Source organism: Bradysia coprophila, unplaced genomic scaffold (genome assembly GCF_014529535.1).
Source record: "Bradysia coprophila strain Holo2 unplaced genomic scaffold, BU_Bcop_v1 contig_348, whole genome shotgun sequence".
Lineage (NCBI taxonomy): Eukaryota > Metazoa > Arthropoda > Insecta > Diptera > Sciaridae > Bradysia > Bradysia coprophila.
Genome location: NW_023503606.1, coordinates 239,557 through 262,442, shown reverse-complemented (window position 1 = coordinate 262,442; position 22,886 = coordinate 239,557). Strand labels below are relative to the sequence as shown.

The 22,886-nt window shown below is 39.4% G+C and overlaps 3 protein-coding genes across 3 annotated transcripts; 1 reads left to right on the top strand and 2 right to left on the bottom strand.

The window, feature by feature from the left end:
* Positions 1 to 1,306: 1,306 nt before the first annotated feature.
* On the bottom strand, positions 1,307 to 2,915 carry LOC119079864 (endonuclease III-like protein 1). The gene is made up of 5 exons (XM_037187942.1): positions 2,699 to 2,915; positions 2,293 to 2,631; positions 2,001 to 2,237; positions 1,796 to 1,924; positions 1,307 to 1,739 (listed from the first exon to the last, which is right to left on the bottom strand). Exons 1-5 carry the CDS (start codon positions 2,801 to 2,803, stop codon positions 1,479 to 1,481), a joined length of 1,071 nt encoding a protein of 356 aa, XP_037043837.1. The 5' UTR covers positions 2,804 to 2,915; the 3' UTR covers positions 1,307 to 1,478.
* Positions 2,916 to 3,457: 542 nt separating this feature from the next.
* Positions 3,458 to 7,873, top strand: LOC119079862 (beta-1,3-glucan-binding protein). Its single transcript, XM_037187939.1, has 7 exons — positions 3,458 to 3,760; positions 5,986 to 6,216; positions 6,273 to 6,723; positions 6,792 to 6,961; positions 7,024 to 7,211; positions 7,279 to 7,479; positions 7,540 to 7,873. Exons 1-7 carry the CDS (start codon positions 3,637 to 3,639, stop codon positions 7,747 to 7,749), a joined length of 1,575 nt encoding a protein of 524 aa, XP_037043834.1. The 5' UTR covers positions 3,458 to 3,636; the 3' UTR covers positions 7,750 to 7,873.
* A 1,104-nt stretch (positions 7,874 to 8,977) lies between these two features.
* Positions 8,978 to 10,991, bottom strand: LOC119079861 (nucleoporin Ndc1). Its single transcript, XM_037187938.1, has 2 exons — positions 10,844 to 10,991; positions 8,978 to 10,773 (listed from the first exon to the last, which is right to left on the bottom strand). Exon 2 carries the CDS (start codon positions 10,753 to 10,755, stop codon positions 9,052 to 9,054), a length of 1,704 nt encoding a protein of 567 aa, XP_037043833.1. The 5' UTR covers positions 10,756 to 10,773; positions 10,844 to 10,991; the 3' UTR covers positions 8,978 to 9,051.
* Between the last annotated feature and the right edge of the window lie 11,895 nt (positions 10,992 to 22,886).

Here is a 22,886-nt window from a genome sequence, read left to right as displayed (position 1 = left end):
CAAAAGAATGCTGTAACAACTCATACAAATTCCATTTCAACACTGCTTTGAGTGTTGTAATATCACATCAAACGGGTGCTGAAATAAGTCACTTTACAACACTAAAATGAATGTTGAAAAGAGTCGTATTTCAATTCTCGGTGGCACAAAATATTCTTTCAATATATTTGTATGAATGGCTGGTATTTTTTGGTCAAAACCGGTATTCGGTATTGAGTGTTTCCGGTGTTGGTACCGGTACTAAAACCGGAATTGCATTCCCTTGTGACTAGTAGGGTCGATCGATTTTTGAAAAATGTCAAGTCGTGCTTCTGGACCCAGCTGATCCAACTCAGCTTAGTCCCAAGAAAATTTTAAGACCAAAAATGTTTTTTTGAGTTTCAGAAAGTGTCGGTACTCTGTTGTTACTCCTAATCAACAGATTGCGTGAATTTTTTCTTTTAATATTTAAGTTAAGGTTAAAAGAATACAATAAAACAAAAAAATATAAAAATTCGATTAAAACCAAGTTTTCCGGAGTAAAAGAAGTTCATGGAAGTCGTTCTTTTTCAACTTTGATACTATTATGTAGACTTAATAAAGGAGCCATGGAACATCGTGTGTCCAAACATATGTATGTCCGGAGCATGAAAGCGGTTTTCGGTAGAGTTCGACTCCCAGATGAAGAATAGTTCGGGGCAATTCATCCCTTTAAAAAACTGTTAAACTCAACTCAATTTAAGTTTGCAATTGGTATTGGCAATGGTAACCTACGATTTTAATTGTTCCACAGCGTTCCTCATATTGTCAACAAAAGAAGCGTAAAGAGTGTCGTTTCACTCACACGTACGTGTGGAATTGAAGAAGGGTAAAAGCAAACGCTACTTCTATGTGGTGGAATACGTGTGGAACAAATAAAACGAAAGAAACAAACGAAACCCACCAAAATTGCATTCTTATGATAGGACCAGTTTACGTGAGAGGCAATTTACTCTTTTCAGGCGTCTGCAAATAGCACCTACGTCACCATGTCCATTATATAGCAACACCCCACACACATAACCAATCACTTCCCATTTATCAGCAACTTTGTATTTTTTTTACCGATTTATATGATTTCTACTCAAATTCAGTATGGCCGCTGGCAGCCATTTTGTTAGGAGACCAATAATAGTACTGACGCTTTACATTCGGTAATACTTCTAAAAAAAAAGATTAATGAAATTCAGTCCAAGCTCACGCTCTGGTGAATTTCATAAACTTTTTGTCGATGAATCAGAGTCCCGAAGCCTCCTGGAGTGAAAAATGAAAAAGATTGAAAAATGGCATGCAACGTTTATTGGATTTAATCTCCTAATAATTTACAGTAATTTAACGCTCTCAAAGAAACAGATTCCCAACAACGACTCGAAAATGAAATTAAAGATGTGGTGAGTATACTGGACACATATTTCAACATCAACGATGGAACAAGGAAACAAGGAAAAACGAACAGAAGATCATTTTTTCACATTCCTCGATGGACATTCCGTATTGAGGCATTCCGAGCATTTCGGATTCGTCGGAGTGCAAATAGTCTGACCGAATCCAACCAATTGACAATTGACCTCCGTCCAGTATTCAAACGGCAACCACTTTTCCAGTTCAACTCGAGTTTTCTCCGGTTCTTTTGTTGGCTTGGGAACCCATTTTAATCGATTTGAAATGCGATGCACATGCACATCGACTCCTATCCCGGTGACAATATTCCAAGCAGTGTTCTGTGGAAGAAAATATTTTAAAATTCAGAGCTCGCTGAATCCGGGACAACATTTACCATGCAGATGTGAGCCATTTTGGGACCTACACCTGGCAGCTTCAGTAGACCGTCAAGAGTATTTGGAATGTCCGAGGAATATTCATCGATGAGGATCTGGGAAGCTTTTTGAATATTTTTGGCTTTGGTCTGCGAAAAGATTCAAAAGTCAGTCGTTAGACTCAACACAATGAACTGTCCAGTGACTGAACTGTTGAATAAAAACCTTGTAAAACGACACCGGATTGATCAGTTTCTCCAAAACGCTAACATCCGATGAAACAATTGTTTCCGGAGTCAAACCATGCTCACGGAGGCGCTGCATTGCCGCAAAATTAGTTTGATCCTTTGTTTGACTGGATAACATTAGGGCGATAAGGATGTGATAACGTTGTGTCTTCTCATCGGCAGTGTCATCGTGACACTTGTGGCAGCCCATGGTATCAACTGGGGCATTTTGACCCTGAGTGAAAGGTATGTAATGTTAGAAGAGGCGTTGAGCGGTGAGTCTCTGTTACCTTTCTCATCTTTTTGATGTTCTCCAACGTTTCTCGCCAGTTCTTCGGTTCCCATTTCGGTTTCTTGTTTTCTCCATCACTTTCAGGCTCATCGTTTTTCGGGACATCAACAGCTGATTCGGATTTGATTTCTGATTTTGGCTTCACCTCGGTCTTCAGAGCGTCGGTATCAACAGTTTCCGTTTTAATGGCGGTCTTTGATTTCTTAGCATCAGTCGCACCAACAACTTCAGCTTTAACGGTTGATGACCGCTCAAACTCGATTTTAATTTTACTTCGAGTTTTCTTCGGCGAGTATGCAAAGTATTGCAAAGTGTTGATTGAATTCGTTGCCACAGTCTATAGACATGAGAGGTGTATATGCACAAACAAACGACGAATTGATTGGTAAACAAACGAATCTTACCTTACTGATACCTGATGCTACTGAAGTATCATCAATTGATTTTGGTTTCAGCTTGGCTAAATTCGGTTTTCGTTTACTCATTGTGCTGAACAGCCTCTTCAACATTTACGCCGGCGGTTTTTAATATTTAATATTCGTTTCGGCGCACTTGAATCTCAGAACTCTCACGTTGATAAACAACGTAAACAAACACTATGGTCCTGTGTGTCGCCGGTGTCGTGTCGCTTTTATTGATAATTTTCGCACACACAAAGGTCATTCATCTGCTCCATTTTCATATGGCGGCAAATCTCAAAAATGTCTAAGTCAACATAAAATCTCAGCGGTAACCATGATACCAGCTCTATTATCATGGTTGCACATGAACTAGAACTGTTGTGCTTGTATTTTTCCATCGTGAAATTAAGGTTCAAGGACGTATCGATCGTCTCAGCAATTAAGACATTGAGATAATTTCTTCAAAACAAATTCTTAATGATGTTCATACCTAGTCATAGTCATGTGCAAACAAATTGACTGTATCGTATCGTACATTCGATTGTGAACTTATAGACCTTTATCTGTATGACAGACGATGGTAGAGGATGAATGTTAACATCAGTGAACATGCACAAGTTAACAGTCTATATTATTGCAATGAGTTATAAGTCTTTCGCAGAATGACTCGTTGCAGTAAAATGAGTAAAATCGAAAACTGGTTATTTTATAACATTTTAACATCGAATTTGAATTCATAAATATTTTTCTCTCACAACACTTAGTCGATGAATTGATTTCAAGTTGTGCACATCAAAGTTGAAACTTGGCAAATATTTTTGTTTACTATTGCTTCGTTCAGGCAATTCATCTTTCGCTCATCTAGCAGTGATCAGTGATGATAAGTGATATCAGAGTATAAATCTTAGAAAAATTGTAATACAAACAGCGCGTGTAAAAATATGACGACTACATTCTATGGACTGGTTCTCATTTTGTTTACTTTGGCTCACACTCATCTGGCTTACGAGATTCCTCCACCATATGTGGAAGTTCTGCAGAGAGGATTTCGGATATCTATTCCAGGTTGGTGTGCGAAAACGGAAATATATTTTCAGCTTGTTTTGTTGAGATAATCTTAAAAGCTGCAGTTCCTGTGTGTATAATGTTGATGTGTTGATTGTGTTATCAGTAAACAGTCTGACCTTACGTATTTATAAATGGATGCATTAGTGGGAACCAGTTATGAAAAAATGTCGAATTGGTCGTTTGTTTATCGGAGACAATGTCTTTAAACTAGTTACCGCATCAAATAATGTGATGAGAATGTGCTTACTTTATGTCGACTTGCGTAGAGAATCTTTACAAACAACAGGCGTGAAATTAGTATGGCTACATACGGAGTCTGTTACTTCCTTTGTTCTAAAGTATTTTCAACAGATTGATACGAAATCTTTTACTTCGTTGATGTTAAGACGTCATTTGCTATCACATGCAAGATCTCGTTGATTATTTTTAAAGTAGCTAAATGTTGATAACAGATGAACAGGGAGCTGCGGGAATGGTTCCAAAACAATCGTTTTTCAATTCATAATAATTCCTTCCGCTTGAAGTGCACTGAAGAATCTCCAGTGGAGATGAAGATGAAAGGTATTTTTTGTAGTGGTGCTCCTCTTTTACCGAAAAGAATGTGTAGTATTAAAAGACTCTTCTTATACCAGAAAACAGCACTGCTTCTAGCACGAACATAGAAAATATTCTGAGATTTTGTAAAGATAGATGACTTGTTTTCGTTGTGTGAGTTAAAACATATTACTAAAACCTCCAAATTTGACACTTGTCAATTCAATGTTCATGCTAGGAGTAGTGCTGTGAGCAATATTCGAATGTCTTATGTAGACTTGGACTGACATAATTGAAACGAGCTAAGCACGTCACTGTCTGCACTAAATTAATCACGATAGAACGGATTTTCAGACATCTTCGAACGCTTCACTTAGCGCTGTAACTTCAAGCTTTATCCAGTTTCACAATACCTGACGAGGTCTTTCTAACGAGCCATCGTTTACAAAAATCTGAAGACTTGGACATGACTTTTTAGGATATTTTTGACATATTTCCCATTTTTAGCGTTTGTTTACAAATTCTTCCATTCAGTGATCTCAAACTTCCTAGTATTTTATCCTAATTCCTAGTCTCGACGAGCCTTTCCAAAGAACCCCAATCTGTTGAAATTGAAAGATGAAAGATGAAAATTTTCGTCCAAATTTGTCATTTTCTGTAGCGTTTTTTGCAGCGCTGCAGCTCAATTAAAATGGTCAAATTTCTTCCTATTTTCTAGAACTATTCGAGCCCGTTCAAAAGAGCTATCGCATATTAAAATCGGTATAAATTTGTTTATGATAAGGAAACCAGGCAAGAGCAGTCGATTTGACGATACAAGGAACGAATACGTAAACGATTGTAACGTGATTTACGTCCCTCCTTTGAATGTATTTCCGTCCTCTTCTCCATTCTCCTGCCTGGTTTACTTTACTCTGCCGTGACCAAAGATTAGGAAGGCATCGTATTGGTTATAGAATTATTGTGAAAACCCATCCAAAAACGGAAAAGGATAGTGAAAAAGGTTAAGGGGCCATTCACAAATTACGCACTCACCTAAGGGGGGAGGGGGAAGGGTCAGAAATCAGACATTTTTATATGAAAAACGCGTGCGGGGGTCAAAAATTAACCGTCCACCGCGTGCGTAATTTTTGAATGGCCCCTAAGGACCTGAAGGTTAGTGTTAGTTGGATCTGTAACTCCTTAAAGGATCTATCATACGAATTACCATCGATTACTGTGTTGTTGTATGAAGGAAAGTGTTCAACATCGCTACAAACTATTTGCATTGATGTGCAGCATCACTATAACTGTTCTTCTCAAAGATCCGAAAATCTCTTTTCTTACAACCAGTTTCTTTTCGAAATGATAACGAAATGAATCCGACACATAAATTGAATGAATCACTCATATCTTGTCTTGCAGCAGGGTTACCGTACCGGTCTTATCGTCACAACATATTCTTATTGATTCATCAAGAATACATTCGTAGATTCGTATCATCAAAAGCTATTCGTATTTTATTGTTTACACAAAATTTGCGAAATTAGTCATCAGCACACAGACCCAATGAGCAAAGAAATTTATTGATGTTGTTGAGCAAGAGGGGATCCACAATTTTTGTTAAATAAAAGAACGCAAAACGTAAAGCATTTCCTGTCGACACATTTTAATGATTTCTGATTTCTTTTAATGGCTTCTGTTCAAAGATGAGCCCGGTATTACGATGTTTGGATTTCACGGGAACATAAATAAAAGATTTTTTGGAAACGAAGAAGGTGACCTTCGGCAGGACGTGTTAAGAGCCAAAAATGGCGTTTGGGCCTATGAAAATAGAAACAGACAAGTAATGGAAGGCGACATCCTGTATTTTTGGGTCTATGTGCAACACGAAAGTTTGGGATATGTCTTAGATGACCAGGAGTTCCGGTTCACATTCAGTATGCTTTGAAACATTAATCTGCTATGCAAAGAATTCTAATAATGTTCCTAACAGGACGTACAACCACATCTAGAACCACAACTACAAGACCAACCACACGAACTACACAACGCACAACAAGAACAACTCCGACGCCTATGACTAGAGGCACCACCTCATCATGGCAAACGACACGGAGTACTACCATACCAACCGTTCGCCCGGACAATGGTGATGATGGCTTGGATTGTCAACCGTCTATAACAACTGTTAGAGGAAAGCCGGTATGCCGGAATGAAATAATATTCGAGGAACACTTTTCTGGCACTGGTCTCTCTAAGTCATGGAAGAATGGAGTCAAAATGCCCCTGGACACTGAGGACGCCGAATTTGTATCGTATCAGAATTTACCGGACATTTGCTATGTGAGAGACGGCTATTTTAACATTTTCCCGAAGATTCTGTGCGATATTCCTGGATTCACAACCGATTCGATAAGGTCGGGAACGCTTGACTTTGCAGACAGGTGTGTTGGACATCAAATGACTTATTGAGAGCGACTGTTGCATTTTGACAAATTTATTTCTTTGATAGGTGTACGGCGGTAGTCGACACACGAGCCGAGTGTGTGAGAACAGCACAACATTTCACAATCCTTCCACCAGTGGTGTCGTGTAAAATCAAGACAAAACAAACGTTTACGTTCAAATATGGACGAGTGGAGATACGAGCTAAATTACCGAAAGGAGACTGGTTGCATCCACGTAAACACTGATTGGTCTTCGTACTCCTTCACAAAACTAATTTTCCGTTGTATTTATCTTAGAACTGAGCTTGGAGCCGATAGGAAACGATTACGGTACATCGCGCTTCAACTCTGGACAGTTACGAGTGGCATTCATTCGCGGAAATGAAAATCTCAAAACGAAAAACGATGAACCGATCGATGGTCGTAAATTGTCGGGTGGAGCTGTGTTAGTGAGTCGTGAAAAATTCCGAGATCTTTGGATGAGGGTATGTACGGTGATGGCATGGTGATGTGACACACAAGTCATTTGAATAACTTTTGTCTCATACTCAGAGCACTTTCAATGAGCATCATTTCGGAGACGACTTTCACACATATGAGTTGCGATGGACAAATAAATCTCTCGAACTTTATGTTGATGGCGCGACTTACGGAACAATCGAAGGAGGTTTCAGGGATCTGGCAAGAACGAACAATGTGTCTGTTTCGGCACAGTTGTATGCCGGGGAATTTATGGCACCGTTCGACAAAGAAGTAACTCACTCGCATGTCAGAATATCGATTTGATGTTAATGTTGCACTTGCCTCTCTTAGTTTTTTCTGTCGATTGGTGTCGGCGTTGGAGGTATTTCCGACTTTCCCGACGCATCGCGGAATGGTTACGGCAATTTTGTAAAACCGTGGACGAATACAAGTCCAAAGGCGGAACTGAATTTTTGGAATGACGTTGAACAATGGAACAGTACGTGGAACCGACAGAACAGTGGACTGCAAGTGGACTATGTTAAAGTGTGGTCGATTTGAGCTTGGATTTTTTTCTGATTGATTGACTGACGATGCAATTGACTGAACTTTAGGTGTCGATTGAATTGTAAAATCTGATTGACAGCAAAGTATTTTAGGAATAAAAAATCATTGAGCTAAAGGAGGCGCCCTTTCGATAGAAGAGTAATTTGATTGATCAAAACTGCCGGGGCGGATCCAGAAAAATTTGTGACCCGGGCTGTTTTAAACTCAAAATAGCTCTGACCCGGGCGGTTTTTGATAAATTGCAATTTTTATATACAAAAGTCATAAAATTTAACCTTCTGACCCGGGCGGTTGCGACTACCACTCATAGATGGATCCGCCCCTGCAAAACTGGAACACCTTTCGATCGATGAAAAAAATTCTTCGAACTTTCCCCTTCTTCCTGACTGGCTCTGGTTGTCTGTTGATTAAAAAAAAATCTTCGAAACTTGTTTGCTGATCAAAAAGTGGAAACATGCATGCTTCTTGCAGAAATTTCTCGAGGTACACGAAACGTACATGGTCGTGTGTGGTGTCATTAGAAAGGTACTTTCATGTTGTTTCAGGGCAAATAGAGTTTTACGGAGTTCTACGATGAAAAAGCACTTAATCACAACAACTTCTCATATTTCGTCGTAGATGCTTCCAAATCCCCATAAGACCCTTTTGCCTTGAAACAACATAAAATTACCTTTCTAATGACACCCCATACAACCATGTACGTTCGTGTACCTCGAGAAATTTCTGTAAGGAAAGTGTATGTCTCCGGTTTTCGAAGAATTTTTTTTGACATCAACTGACAACTGACATCGTTGAAAATCCAACTGGATGAATGAAACTGGTGCCACACTAAAAACAAATTTTTTATGGAAAGGTCTGTCGTGCCGAGCAAGTTCAAGTTCTTATAGCTTGTGAGGTACGACAGTCGTTTCGATAAAAATTTGCTTTTTGAAATTTTATTCCTTTTGTGGCATCAGTACCTTCATTCTGTCACCAACATTGTAGTTTAATGATGTAAGAAGCTCACTGAGGTATACGTTAGAGCTTTTTCTCCTTAGGTTGTACGGCACATCCTTCGAAACATAAACTTACGAGCTAGATCGCCTTGTGTAGTAACCCAAATGGAAATCAAACATAATGTTCAAAGCTAATCGAATTTCACTCACCTCCTTTATCTTCGCTAAACTGCGGCAAAGCTGGAACAGTAATCATCGACGAATGAGAATAGCAAACCCGCTCAACGTTTGTTTATAATAATTTACTTTCGGAAAATTCGTTTAACAAAATGCTCATCATCTGGTGTACCACGCAGTGTCTTTAGCTAAAACTCAATATTTCTGGATTTCGAGTAATGGAAATAAATTGTTGTAATTCGTTGGGATCGGTGATCAGATCCGTCAGATATTCTTCGAACGTCGAGCACAGCTGAAACAGGCAACGGCCCAGCGTATTCCTCAAATGCACACACTTCAATTGCGACGATTGGATGTCCAACCTTGTGTCGAAGATTTTATCCGCCGACTTTCTCAACTTCAACAGCGACGTCATAATTTTCACCAGACTATTGTGCACAACGCCGTATTTGTCTTCCTTCAACGATTGGGCGGCAAGACAAGACAGTCCCTGGCACACCCAAGCAACAGTTTCGGCGTCATGCAGATGAAAATCAATTTTCGACGAAAACTTCTCGCCGAAGAAGTAGTAGATGCCGGGAAGGTTCATGATGTACGCTTTCAGGGCAGCATAACGCGATTTTATTTTCCCCATGATGTCGTTGATTTGCTCGGTGGCCGGCGTATCAGTGGTATAGACTCCAGTCGTGGACATGTTACGAATTCCATAGTTTGAATTATATTGACGGAATCGAACTTTATCGGCAACGGTGACACTGATCGGCACTGGTCGGCCCAGTCGATTGTTCATATTTATGTTCGTTTTGTTATCTTGAACTATTTGTTCGATTGATTTGGATAGTAGGTCGTGATACGAGTCCATCTGTTGAAGGCATGTTGCACTCAATGTTGTCCAATTGTATGGATGGCCACCAGGCATCGATAGGGCGAAAATTTCCATTCGTCTGGTAGCATCGCTTGAATTGGCCAAAGTGAATAAATCGTAGCTGGCCAATTTTCGAATGCAAGCTATGTCCGATGAAAGTGCATCGTTCAGTGTCAGTGTTGAGCCATCCGTTTGTAGTGGACTGTCCACAATGGGAAACTGAGTATACTTTTCGACGCATATTTTGAACAGAGTTGTGATTGCCATCATGTTGCACAGCAGATGTGCGCTCAAAATCCACAGATAAAAGATTTGCGTCAAATTGAATATCGATGCGTCGTAGAAGTCCATATTGAATGTGGCGGCAATGTAATATTTGATTGAGCCGCGCAGAACGACATACAGCAACAAGTATGTGAACAATGGTCCGATCGACTGCAAAACGCTTTTGCCCAATAGCGAAACCAGACTTGATCTGGTTTTCATGTAAACGTTTTGTTGAATGATGGAGTAGGTGGTGTCAATAGGTCCTTTGACGAAGAAGTAGTACGAGCTCACGTATATACCATAAACGATCGACATCAACGACGTCTCGTGAACACAGTTCCGATTCGGCATACAATTCACCTGGTTGTCCCGGCTGACAATCGAATAATTCGAATGCATCCAGGCCGTGACAATGCAGAAGATAATGTGGACGGCGAAAAATGCACAATTCGGTAAAGTTGTTTGATAGATCCACAGCGCTCTAGTCGGATAGTACTGTGGCTTCTGTAGATATTGATTTCCCAGGCATATTCCATACAACAGTACAACGGCCAACAGTGGAACGAACCATAAAATCGTCCGGAATGACAGCAAAACCGATAGTGTGTCAGTGATCCAGCTGAACGGGTGAAATATGCTGAATTTCATTAGAACGAGGAATATAGTCAGAAGCAACAGCTGCAAAGCGGCACTGTACAGCATAGCTTCGACGAATCGAATGTTACAAATTCTTCGGCAGACTTGTTCCTTTGACATTTTAACTTCATTTGCGAGCTTAAAAGAACAATTTTGAGTTAATTAGAATGGTTTTGCACTGATTCAAGACATGTATTGCCAAACGTACATCTTATGCCAATGTAATATGCGTTGCGTCTGAGTTTTTTCGGGAGAGCAACCAATTATCGAAAGGTAATTTTAAATGTTCAAATGGCTAACTAACCGCTACAAAAAGTTGGGTTAAATCGTTTGACATAACGAAACGTCAAAAAAGCCGACATCAAAATTCCAACGGATTCCAAAGTCAAGATCTAGTATAATTTTCGGGTTGGCTCGGAAATGTACTACAACTTCTGATACCGAACTCCCGATTTCTATGCATTCCCCAGGTGTTAGGGAATCTCGCGCCGCGTCATTCACAATAACTCACAAAGTGACATCTTCCTTATACAAAATGTGTCAAAATGTGAATTATTGTGAATGACGCGGCGCGAGATTCCTAGCAACCATTCCCCAGTAACAATTTGAAACTACACACAAATTTTGTTCTGTTTACGTGAAGGATTTACAGGAATAGTTCGCCAATTAGACGAAGAATTGTTAATTAATCGAATGGTTTACAATAAAGTTGCAGATATCCGATTGCAACGCCATCTATGTATCACATTTCTTATTCGCTTGACTTGAATTTCTAATTCCCAGGATCTTACACCAGAAAATGTGAGCAACCAACACACTTCAAGCATGAGTGGTACTCTAAATAGGGTACTGAACGTACTGAAACGTGACAGTGACAGTGACACAACTGTAAAACACTGAAAAATATTTACATGTAAAATAGACTACTTCTTGCAGCTGACCACTATGATCACTTTTGCTTGAAGTGCATTAACATCCATTATCTGCAAACTTTATGAGAAAATGATAATGAATCGGTTAAATAAAGAACTTCAACCACATAAATCGTCAATAGATCAAGCTGCATTTCTATGTCAACGAATACAAGACGGTTTCAATGCGAAATTAACAACTCTTATCACGTTCGTCGATTTGAGAGCTGCATACGACCTCGTTTCTAGGGACATCCTCATTCAAAAGCTGATCGAAATGAAAATCTCCGGATCAATAACTCATTCCATTTGCGATTTTTTGTGCCAAAGATTCATATCTTCTTCTTCTTTTTCAGCCTGTTTCTATCCACTGCTGGATGTATGCCTCTTCAACTTCTTTCCATTTCGTACGATCCATTGCCATTTGCTGCCAGTTTGTACCTGCAATATTCTTAATTCCGTTTGTCCATCTCTCTGGTGGTCTACCTATAGCTCGTCTTTTATATGGTCGCCAGTTCATGATCTTTTTGGTCCAAAGTTCGTCTGTCCTTCTTGCAATATGTCCCGCCCAGCTCCATTTCAGCGATGCTATTCTTTCCATGACATCAACGACCCTGGTTTGTTGTCGAATCCATTGATTTGTCATTCTGTCTCTGAGTGTTATTCCAAGCATACTCCGTTCCATGGCTCTTTGTGTCACTCTCAATTTATCTTCAGATGCTTTTGTTAAAGTTAACGTTTCCGCTCCATAAGTGAGCACTGGAAGGACACAAGTGTCGAAAACTTTGCGTTTCAGACTATTATTCATTTTGCTTTTGAAAATGAGTCTGAGTTTTCCGAACGCTGCCCATGCAAGACCAATCCTACGTCTTATTTCTGCAGTCTGGTTGTCCAGACCTAACTTCAGTTTATGTCCTAGATATACGTAGCTGTCGAATCGTTCAATGACAGTGTCACCAATTTTGATTTCTCTATCGCCCCCGATGTTGGTCATGACTTTTGTTTTCGATAAGTTCATCTTGAGGCCAACTTTGCTTGCCTCTTCACTTAACTGTTGTAGCATAAGCTGAGCCTGACCTAGATTCGCTGCTATCGGTAACAATGGGTTGCTAGGAATCTCGCGCCGCGTCATTCACAATAATTCACATTTTGACACATTTCGTATAAGGAATATGACACTTTGTGAATTATTGTGAATGACGCGGCGCGAGATTCCTTAACACCTAACAATGTCATCAGCAAAGGGGAGATTGCTCAGGTACTCTCCATTTATCTTTATTCCCATTTTACTCCAGTTTAACTTCCTAAAAACACTCTGCAGAATCGCCGTGAATAATTTCGGTAAAATGGTGTCACCCTGCCTTACACCTCGGCCGATTCTAAATTTCTCCGTGCTCTTATGAAGTTTTATACATGAAGTAGATTTTTGTTCACATATCGAATTGTGTTGGAGTACCTTGAGTCTACTCTACATTCGTCTAATGCGTCCAATATCGACCATGTTTCCACTGAATCGAAAGCTTTTTCGAAGTCTATGAATGGCAAGACTGTGTCGATGTTGTATTCACGACGCTTCTCAATAAGCGTTCTCATCACCTGCAAATGGTCGTTTGTGCTGAAACCAGATCTGAAAGCAGCTTGTTCAACAGGTTGGTAGAAGTCGAACTTGTTAGTGTTCCTCTTCGTAATGATTTTCATAAACAACTTGTAGAGTGTTGACAATAGGCTTATGGGCCGGTAATTTTCCAGCTTTGTTATGTCTCCTTTTTTATGCAGCAATGTAATTACCGCATTTTCCCAGGCTTCTGGTACTTCTTCCCATTGGAGACATTGATTAAACAAAGCCGTGATTGCCTTTAATAAGGAGTCTCCACCCAGTTTAATTGCTTCCACTGGAACACCATCTTCTCCGGGAGACTTTTTGTTTTTCATCTCGGCTACTGCGGTCTTGACTTCATCAACAGTTATGTTGGGCATATCCTCCGATCCCACGTTTCTTATTATTGGTCTATCTTCGGTTTCTTCCGTTGGACTCTGTCTTGCTGAAGAAAACAAATTCTCATAAAATTCTGTTGCAATGTTTAATATCGCATTTCGATCCGTTTGGATCGTTCCTGTTTTGTCTCGTAATTTGAAGATTTCTTTTTTGGCGTTTGTCATTTTTCTCCGTAGGACTTTCATATTGCAGTTAGCTTCAATTATGTTTTGAGCCAATTGGACATTATATTTTCTTTCATCTGATCTCCTTGCTTTGTTGATACTTTTAGACAAGTTCCGGTATTCCACCGAATCTCGTCCTCCGTTTTGTACCAACTCTGCTCTGCTTGCGATCAGGTCTAACGTTTCTCTGCTGAGTTTTGATTCTTTCCCTTGGACGGATTTGCATTTGGATTTCATGAAACCCATTATTGTATCGACGATTTTGGTATTCAATTCGTCCAATGTTTCACATTGATTGTTGACGTTATCTAATTCGGCAGTCATTTTCGTAGCAAATTCTTCATTTTGTGTGTAAAGCCGTTGTACGTCAATCCTTTCACTTTTTTGAACTAGTTGTGATCTTTGAAATCTGGTATTTAACGTGACTCTTGCACGAACCATTCGGTGATCACTACCTGTTGAGAAATTGTTTAGGACCGTAACGTTCTTAACGGTTGACTTACAGCCAGTTATGATGTAATCGATCTCATTTTTCGTTACACCATCTGCACTAGCCCAAGTCCATTTCCGTTGAGGCTTTCCTGAAAAAATTGAATTCATTGCGTACAAATTGTGTTGCTGTAGGAAGTTGAGTAAAGTATTTCCACGCTCATTTCTTTGGTCGTTGCTAAAACTACCAATAGAAACTTCGGAGTCTTCTTCTCGTTTTGCCAGCTTCGCATTGAAATCACCGAATAGATATTGGTAATGTGATGGGTTTTCGTCCAGAGCTTTCTCGACATCTTCATAGAATCTTTCTACTTCTTCGTCATCATGGGTGGACGTGGGTGCGTAAACCTGAATTAATTTGACACTGTATCTGTTATTTATCTTCAGGCTTACGTATATCACTCGGTCGGATATGCTTTTCGTGTGAGTTATGCGATCCGACCACCGCTTGTTTATGAACAATCCGACACCGTGCATCAGCATCTGACTGTCACTCGGTAGAAGAATGTATGCCCTGATTGTAATTTCAGGCATTCCTCTGCAGGTTTTCTCACTTCGCTCACTCCCACAACATCCCATTTTATCTTTTCTAGCTCTTCTTCCATTTCTTGCATTTTTTGTCTTGACGACAATGTTCTGGCATTATATGTGGCAATGTATAATTCGTTGTGGCTTCGTTTGAAGGTTTTTAGCATTAAAACACCACGCTTGCTACTGCGGGTTGGTGAGTATGAAAGCTTTACTTTGCTCGCCCCCGGTAATCCCCGAGCTCTGACCCACACATTTCTGCACGTTCCGGGACCACAGTGCCTATCAAAGTACACAGTGCCCGACGGGGTAGTGTTACTCTTTTTGAACATTCTTTTCCATAAAGCTTTGCCCATTCTTTTGAACCTATCTGAGCAAAAGGTTATTGGCGTCTTTTCAAGGACGTTCTTCAAAAGCTTAACCTAGTAGCTAATAAGAATTCTGGGATTGTTCTATCCTTGGGCTTCCTGATCGTGTTGTTTCGCCTCAACGTTAGTCCCTTAACCCCAATTCTTCCGGCTTCCAGCTCACGATTCATTCATCCTTAAGATTGATCTATCTAATCCTATCTCATCTACTGCTACGTCCTCGTTAAACTTCATTCGCACTCTTAAATTTAGCTAACTCTCCTAAGAGAGTCATTGCCCGGGGGCAAGACGAGGACTTAAAAAGAGCACTTGATAGGTAGATAGTTGCACGCCTGACGCATATGCATTCAAGCGCCACCCTATCTATCTACCCCACCCACCCAAAGATTCATATCGGTTCGTTATAATGATTACACGACGTCGTACAAACAAGTAAAAAGAGGCGTACCACAAGGCGCCGTTTCAAGCACGAAGCACGACTCTGTTCAACATCTTTCTCAATGACCTGTGTTACATACGAATAATACCTGGCATCGAAATTATCTTATACGCAGACGATCTAGCAATTATGGTTCTGGGTGATGATATGAAAATCATGGAAAACATAATGAATTGTGCACTAAATGTGTTATATGAATGGACAATCGAAAATCAAATGGAAGTGATCACAGAAAAAACCAAGTACCAAATATTTAGTATGTGCGACATTCCATTCAAACCGTATCTAAGTTTCAATCATACGACAGTTGAAGAAATCTTGAATCAATGTTACCTTGGTATCATTTTAGACCAGAGATTAACATTCAGAAACCACGTAGAAGAAATTACCAATAAGGCTGAAAGCAAACTCAAACTATTGAAAAGATTGACCGGAACAACATGGGGAGCATCGAAAGACACATTACTGTTGACGTATAAAATGTACATCCACCCACTTCTTACGTACGGAGCAGAACTGTTGATCACAGCCAGTAATTCAGTCAACAATAAACTAGAATTAATTCAAAACAAAGCATTGAGACCAATTTGCGGTGGAGTCAAATTTACACCGATCACTTCAATGGAAATGTTTACCGATATAAAAACAATACAATTTTCAAGAGAAGAGGCAGCCCTGAAAGCATACTAAAGAATTATTAGAACCCCGAACAGCTTATGGAATAATTTCAAGACCACTGAACAACGACTGAAATCGAAATATTCATTTGTGAATAAAATAGGTTCACTATATCAAAAATATGAAATGAATTTACCGGAAAACGTTCGCAAATTTACGTATAAAACATAGCTAACGCCGACCCGTACGAAACACCTATTCGTATCAAAAGCCTTTATTGTGAAACTCTTTATTCTCTTACTTCATTTTCTTCTCTACTGAAATGCTATTCGCGCTTTAAAATCACCTGCATTATCAACTCTTTGCCTTGTTATCATCAACAAATGAATTGCCGGAGGCAATATAGACAGCCCTGAAGTCAAATTTCATAAATTCCTATTTATTCAGCTATATACCGCTATATTTACCTATATTTCACTATACATAAACATTCCACAGATGAATATGCTATTATATAGCCCTACATGCCTGTATATTGCTCAATATAGGTCAATATAGTTATGTATAGATGTCCATATATGGGATACAATAGGTTTCCCCTTACTCAGGGAGTCCAATTCGACGTGTTACAAACGTATGCGTAAACCTATAAGACCCCAGTACTTCGTCTAAAAACAATCAAAAATACGCAACAAGAAATTCAATGAATCAGAAACAATGATCAAACAGAACGTAAAAAATGCAATCACGCTTCACAATAATGAATTATCAGATGGAAAAATGTGGGCTAATATCAACAATAAAACTGTGAAATCAAAAGATAGACCAACGTACGTTGCGAACTTTCGGAAAATAACGGGACACGACCTTCTTTACAAACATTTAAACAGAATGAAATTAATACCTTCTCCAACTTGTCCACTTTGTCAAATTGAAGAACAGACGTCAGAACACATATTAACCTGTAATGGACTGAAGGCTGAAATTGAAAATCTCAAGCAAACTTACCCGGACGAAGAAGAACTGTTCTCAAAACTATATTGGTCCGTACGCGGAAGACAATAATTGCAATTTTTTTTTCTCGGCTTGAACTTTGTCAAAAATCATTTCGAAAATAAAGAAAGAGCATTAGATACAAAAAAGAAAAGAAAAGAAGTTCAGTATGATAAGCATGATAAGGTATGGGACACAGTAGTAGTTTTTGTTAAAATCTGTCAAAATGTAATAGAACGCGCCATACTTTCCGTCGTTCCGTTCAGTATAAAAAGCGAATTTTGAGCAGAATAGTGGTTTTTTGCTTATAAAAAATTTCAATTTGCATAAAAGTTAAAAAATTCAATTTCATTTTGAAATAAATTACTTCCTGACTAGGTCCCACCTGTTGGGCGGGTCAGGACCCTTGACTGACACTTTTCTAAATGTATTTTTGACGTATTTATAAAAACTTGTCACATTTAATACATATTTACTATATTAATGACTCCACGCAGATGACAGTAAAATTTGACAGAAAGATTTTTCTTGGAAACCATCGAGCGTGGAATGATTTTTGACCACTTTTTGAGTTTTCAATTTTCTTTTAAATTTTCAATATTTTCAATCAACCTCAAATCATAGATAAATATGACTCGCTTCGCTCTGGCCGTAAACTTCCCACTCATCTGAGCTGTCTATTATTCTGTTTGATTGCCTTTTTGTTACATCAGAGTAGATGCGAAGTTTGTTTTTTGAATGTGGAACGAGGACTTTTTCACAAAATAAAAATGTGCGATAGATGTCTCTTATACTTTTGCGTAAAAAAAGTAGTCCACCCTGACGTAATATACCTTCACATGGTGACACGGTAATAAATGAACTTTATTAGTTTTTGGTACCAATTTCGACTCTATAATGGTAAAGGGTTAAAAAATATTTGTAAAATGAGAAATTTATTGGTAGACCGAGAAAAAAAATCCCTCGATTTCCCATTCACAAAACTTTCAATAGTGAATAAAATGTCACGACTCGTGACACTCGTAAAATTTTTACAATATTCTCTTTGATTCAATTAACTCCATTTATTTAAAAAACAAGGCATCAGAACAGTCGGAGCGTTTGCTGCGACTTAGCCCCGTACAACCCGTAATCCTATTTCGTCCGCAACCATAATACGTCTCTAATAAGCTCTAATAAGCCCGGAACCCTAATACGTCTACAACCCTCTAATGCGTCTGTTACCAAAATGCAAGTCAAGTTGGGCATTGTCAAATTTACTGAAACTGTTAATTTTTAAAATTGCGCATAGCGCAATTACGAAAGCCCGTACGAAGTACCTTTCAAATAAAACCAACAATTTACGACATTATTTTAGAAACCCAAAATTTTTTGCCAACTTTCCATTGGGTATTCAATTACCTCTCAAATGAAACAAAAACTAGCAAAATCGGTCGAGATTTACTCGATTTATGTGCAAAGAGCACTTAGGGCCGAGTAGCGGCCTTAGTGCAAGGATCCAAATTTTAAACTTTTTTTGCAATCATTCTATTCGGCATTCAGTTATCTCTCAAATGAAACAAAAACTAGCAAAATCGGATGAGATTTACTCGATTTATGTGCAAAAAACACTTAGGGCCGAGTAGCGGCCTTAGTCCAAGGGCCCAAATTTGAAACTTTTTTCGCCACGTTCTTTTCGGTATTCTATTACCTTCCATAAAAAACTAAATCTAGCAAAATCGGATGAAATTTACTCGATTTATGTGCAAAAAACACTTAGGGCCGAGTAGCGGCCTTAGTCCAAGGGCCCAAATTTGAAACTTTTTTCGCCATCATTCTATTCGGCATTCAATTATCTCTCAAATGAAACAAAAACTAGCAGAATCGGATGAGATTTACTCGATTTATGTGCAAAAAACACTTAGGGCCGAGTAGCGGCCTTAGTCCAAGGGCCCAAATTTGAAACTTTTTTTGCCACGTTCTTTTCGGTATTCAATTACCTTCCATAAAAAACTAAATCTAGCAAAATCGGATGAGATTTACTCGATTTATGTGCGAAAAACACTTAGGGCCGAGTAACGACCTTTGAGCCCTCCCAACAAGCCCACGTTGCATCTTACCCAAAAACAATGTTCAGCAACTTTGTTCTACTCGTCAATACCTTTCATTTGATATATCACAAGTAGCTATTGCGTGCGTATTTCGGTAGATATCGTCGAAAGACTGAAAAACACCTATAGGGCCCTAGCTCTGGAGGGGCCGACCCTACCATGCCCATTTTCGAACTTGACCTTACTTTTGTCGATACCAATCGGGGAAAAAAAGAATTTTGAAAAAAGGTTGTGATTTACTCAAGCTAGAGGGGTCACGGACGGACGGACGGACGGACGGACGGACGGACGGACGGACGGACGGATGGACGGACGGACGGATGGACGGACGGACGGATGGACGGACGGACGGACATTTTTTTTTATTGCGGATTCGTCATCTATGAACATAACCAAATGCTTTGCCCTTACTGTCTGCTTCCAATTCGACGTGTTGCAAACGGCATATTAATCTTATAAGCCCCCAGTACTTCGTACGGGGCTAAAAAAGGCGTCCGTACGAGTTCAACGAGCTATCACACGTTCTTAGCAAAGGTCTTCAAATGCAATATTATAAATCTAGAGTGCAGCGAAAAAACTTTTCCGAAAAGTAGTAACAATTCGCCATATAGCGCCGATTTTTGCGCCGAAATGCGCCGGTGGTTAAAAATTCTATTTCGCCGAAGCGAGCCGCCGAAAAAAAAACTTCAGTCGATTCACGCCGCCGCCGATACTCTGAAAAATGTTTACAGCCGCCGCCGAACAAAAGTTGACCGGCGCACACCTCTACTTTAAACGAAATGAAAAAATCCTACGTTACTTTGTTAGTCCGTCCGTCCGTCCGTGTTTACTATCTTCCAAAGTCTTCTTTAGATTTTGTTGAAATTTTGGGAGTAGATTCTAGTAGTCATTCTAAGACATTTCAGAAAAATTTTTTGGGGAAACCGGCCTCGTTTCGGAGCTAGGGCTCCTCGAAGTTCCCATATAGGCCCCATATAAGAACACCTTTGAGTGTGTGTCTGTGTGTGAGTGTGTGTATGGTAGAACAAATTTGTTTGCTTTTGGTAAGATCTGCTCGCCTCAATTTTTTTTTCCTAAATTTAGTATTTTTTAAATTTTTCTAAATTTTTCAAATTTTTTAAAAACCCGTAAATCTATTGCGTACGTGACCCTAGTGCATCTGTCACCCTACTTTGACCGTAAGCCTATTGCGCCGGTTAATGTAGTTAAAGTAAAATTATTATGTAATGTGTACATCTTAGAAATTGCGGATAGCGCAATTACGAAGCCCCGTACGACGTTCCTTTCAAATAAAACAAAAATTTCAAATAGCCCTAAAATTTTAACTTATTGAGTATAAATACACATAGGGCCTAGTATCGGCCTCAGTCCGAGGATCCAAATTTAATTTTTTTTTCAACTACATTCTATTCGGCTTTTGATTACCTTCCAAATGAAACAAAAATTACGAATAACGGATGAAATTTGCTCGAGTTATATGTAAAATACACATAGGGCCCTAGTAGCGGCCTTAGTCCAAGGACCCAAATTTAATTTTTTTTCAACAACATTCTATTCGGTGTTCGATTATCGTTCAAATGACACAAAAATTACGAAAAATGAATGAAATTTACTCGAGTTCTATGTAAAATACACATAGGGCCCTAGTAGTTGCCTTAGTCCAAGGACCCAAATTTAATTTTTTTTTCAACAACTTTCTATTCGGCGTTAGATTACCTTCCAAATGAAACAAAAATTACGAAAAACGGATTAAATTTACTCGAGTTCTATGTAAAATACACATAGGGCCCTATTAGCTTTTCACTTCTAAGGCTCTAACTCACGGTCCACTCACCCGATTTTAAAACACTTTTTTTTCCTGGATTGGTATTGACAATACCTATCATTTGCCGTGTCATTTACATTTCCATCGTTTATTTTGCCATAAATATCACCAAAAGACCTTAAATCACTTAGGTGGCCCTAACTCACGAAGGGCCGACCCGAATATGCCCATCTTCGAACTTAGCCTCACTATTTCGACTATCTTTCAGGAAAAAATTTTGAAATCGGATTTGATTTACTCAAGATATCGACGTGACGGACAGACAGACAAAATTTTTATTGCGGATTCGTCATCTATGAACATAGGCAAACACTTTGCCCTTACCGTCTGCTTCGAATTCCATCAATTACACACGGCATCGTAATTCTATAAGCCCCTTTGTACTTCGTATGGGGCTAAAAACACCACCTTCACTGTACGGCCGAGCAGCCACATATAAGCTCACTCCAAGAGACCTAGCTCCCGCTCCGGTAAACCGAATTTCGTAAAAAAATTTTTTCCTGATTGGTACGGTCAATACCTATCTAATAAAACAAAATCCAACAAAATCCGTTCAACTTTGGCCAACCTACAATCAAAAACGGCTTGCCGCCCTGTACCTAGTTCACACCAAGGGGTCTAACTCACGAGTCGGTCATCCAATTTCCATAAACTTCTTTTTCGTCGATCGGTATTGTAAATACCTTTCATTTGATGTATCACTTACAAGTGTAGCCTTTAAATGCCCATAGAAATCTTTGGAAAACGTTAAAGCACTTATGGGGCCCCAGCTCGGGAGGGGTCGACCCAAAATCGTCCATCTTCGAACTTAGCCTCACTAATTCAACTACCTTTCAGGGAAAAAAAAAATTTTGAAATGGGATTTGATTTACTCAAGATATTGACGTGACGGACAGACGGACAGACAAAATTTTTATTGCGGATTCGTCATCTATGAACATAGGCAAACACTTTGCCCTTACCGTCTGCTTCGAATTGTTCGAATTCCATCAATTACATACGTCATCGTAATCCTATAAGCCCCTTTGTACTTCGTACGGGGCTAAAAACAGTAAAAGTTACCATAGTGATTATGAAGCGTACATGGAACTCTACAAGCATCGTACGACATCGACGATCAGATCAGGTGGTTTGTGTGGCGGATTCATTATCAAGGCAAGGCACAAAGGTAACGCATCGTTTTGGGAAAGATAGCATCGATCTAAAGGAAAAAAGAAGAAAAGTCACGCGGACTGACGGAAAAGTGATGGGTGCCTGCACGGAAAATTGTTGCTAACGCCGGTTTCGTCAAAGGGAGACCGAAGGATGTGCTACTGGTGGTTTGGTTTGGTGGTTTGATGGGCGCCGAAGTAAGTCTGATGGAGCTGATGTACGAAAAATAATAAATACGCTTTGTTCGTTACTAGGATATTCACACTTTTATGAAATGAAACGAGAAGGAATTTAGTTCGTCCCTACAGATTTCATATTTTTATGCACAGAACGTCTTGAATATACAAGCGTGCCGTTGGATGCAAGGGGTGCGGCGTGACCATAGCTATTCGATAAAAATTTAGGCAAAAAGGCTCGTCCCCCCATACAAATGTGTTGGGAATTCCACCCATCAGTCACAAATAAATTCACCGACAGAACGTCTTGAATATATAGTGAAATTTATACGGGAACAACACACTGTCGATAGTTCTGAAATCATATGCGTTCTACGGTTTGGGGAAACCGAAACAACAACAGGGAAACAAGAAAAATCCAAAGTACACATCAACACCACCAGTAATTTACAATTCATTAAACGTACATTGACCTTCATCTTCACGTTTATTCTCTCTTTTC

Bases quoted from the DNA above. Each gene is read 5' to 3' on its own strand.
- LOC119079861 (XM_037187938.1), bottom strand. From the start codon at position 10,755: ATGTCAAAGGAACAAGTCTGCCGAAGAATTTGTAACATTCGATTCGTC.
- LOC119079862 (XM_037187939.1), top strand. From the start codon at position 3,637: ATGACGACTACATTCTATGGACTGGTTCTCATTTTGTTTACTTTGGCT. The intron at 6,724-6,791 runs GTGTGTTGGACA...TTTCTTTGATAG, and splicing joins ACGCTTGACTTTGCAGACAG to GTGTACGGCGGTAGTCGACA. The intron at 7,480-7,539 runs GTAACTCACTCG...TGCCTCTCTTAG, and splicing joins TGGCACCGTTCGACAAAGAA to TTTTTTCTGTCGATTGGTGT.
- LOC119079864 (XM_037187942.1), bottom strand. From the start codon at position 2,803: ATGTTGAAGAGGCTGTTCAGCACAATGAGTAAACGAAAACCGAATTTA. The intron at 2,632-2,698 runs GTAAGATTCGTT...TCATGTCTATAG, and splicing joins TAGCATCAGGTATCAGTAAG to ACTGTGGCAACGAATTCAAT. The intron at 1,740-1,795 runs GTAAATGTTGTC...TTTCTTCCACAG, and splicing joins AAATGGCTCACATCTGCATG to AACACTGCTTGGAATATTGT.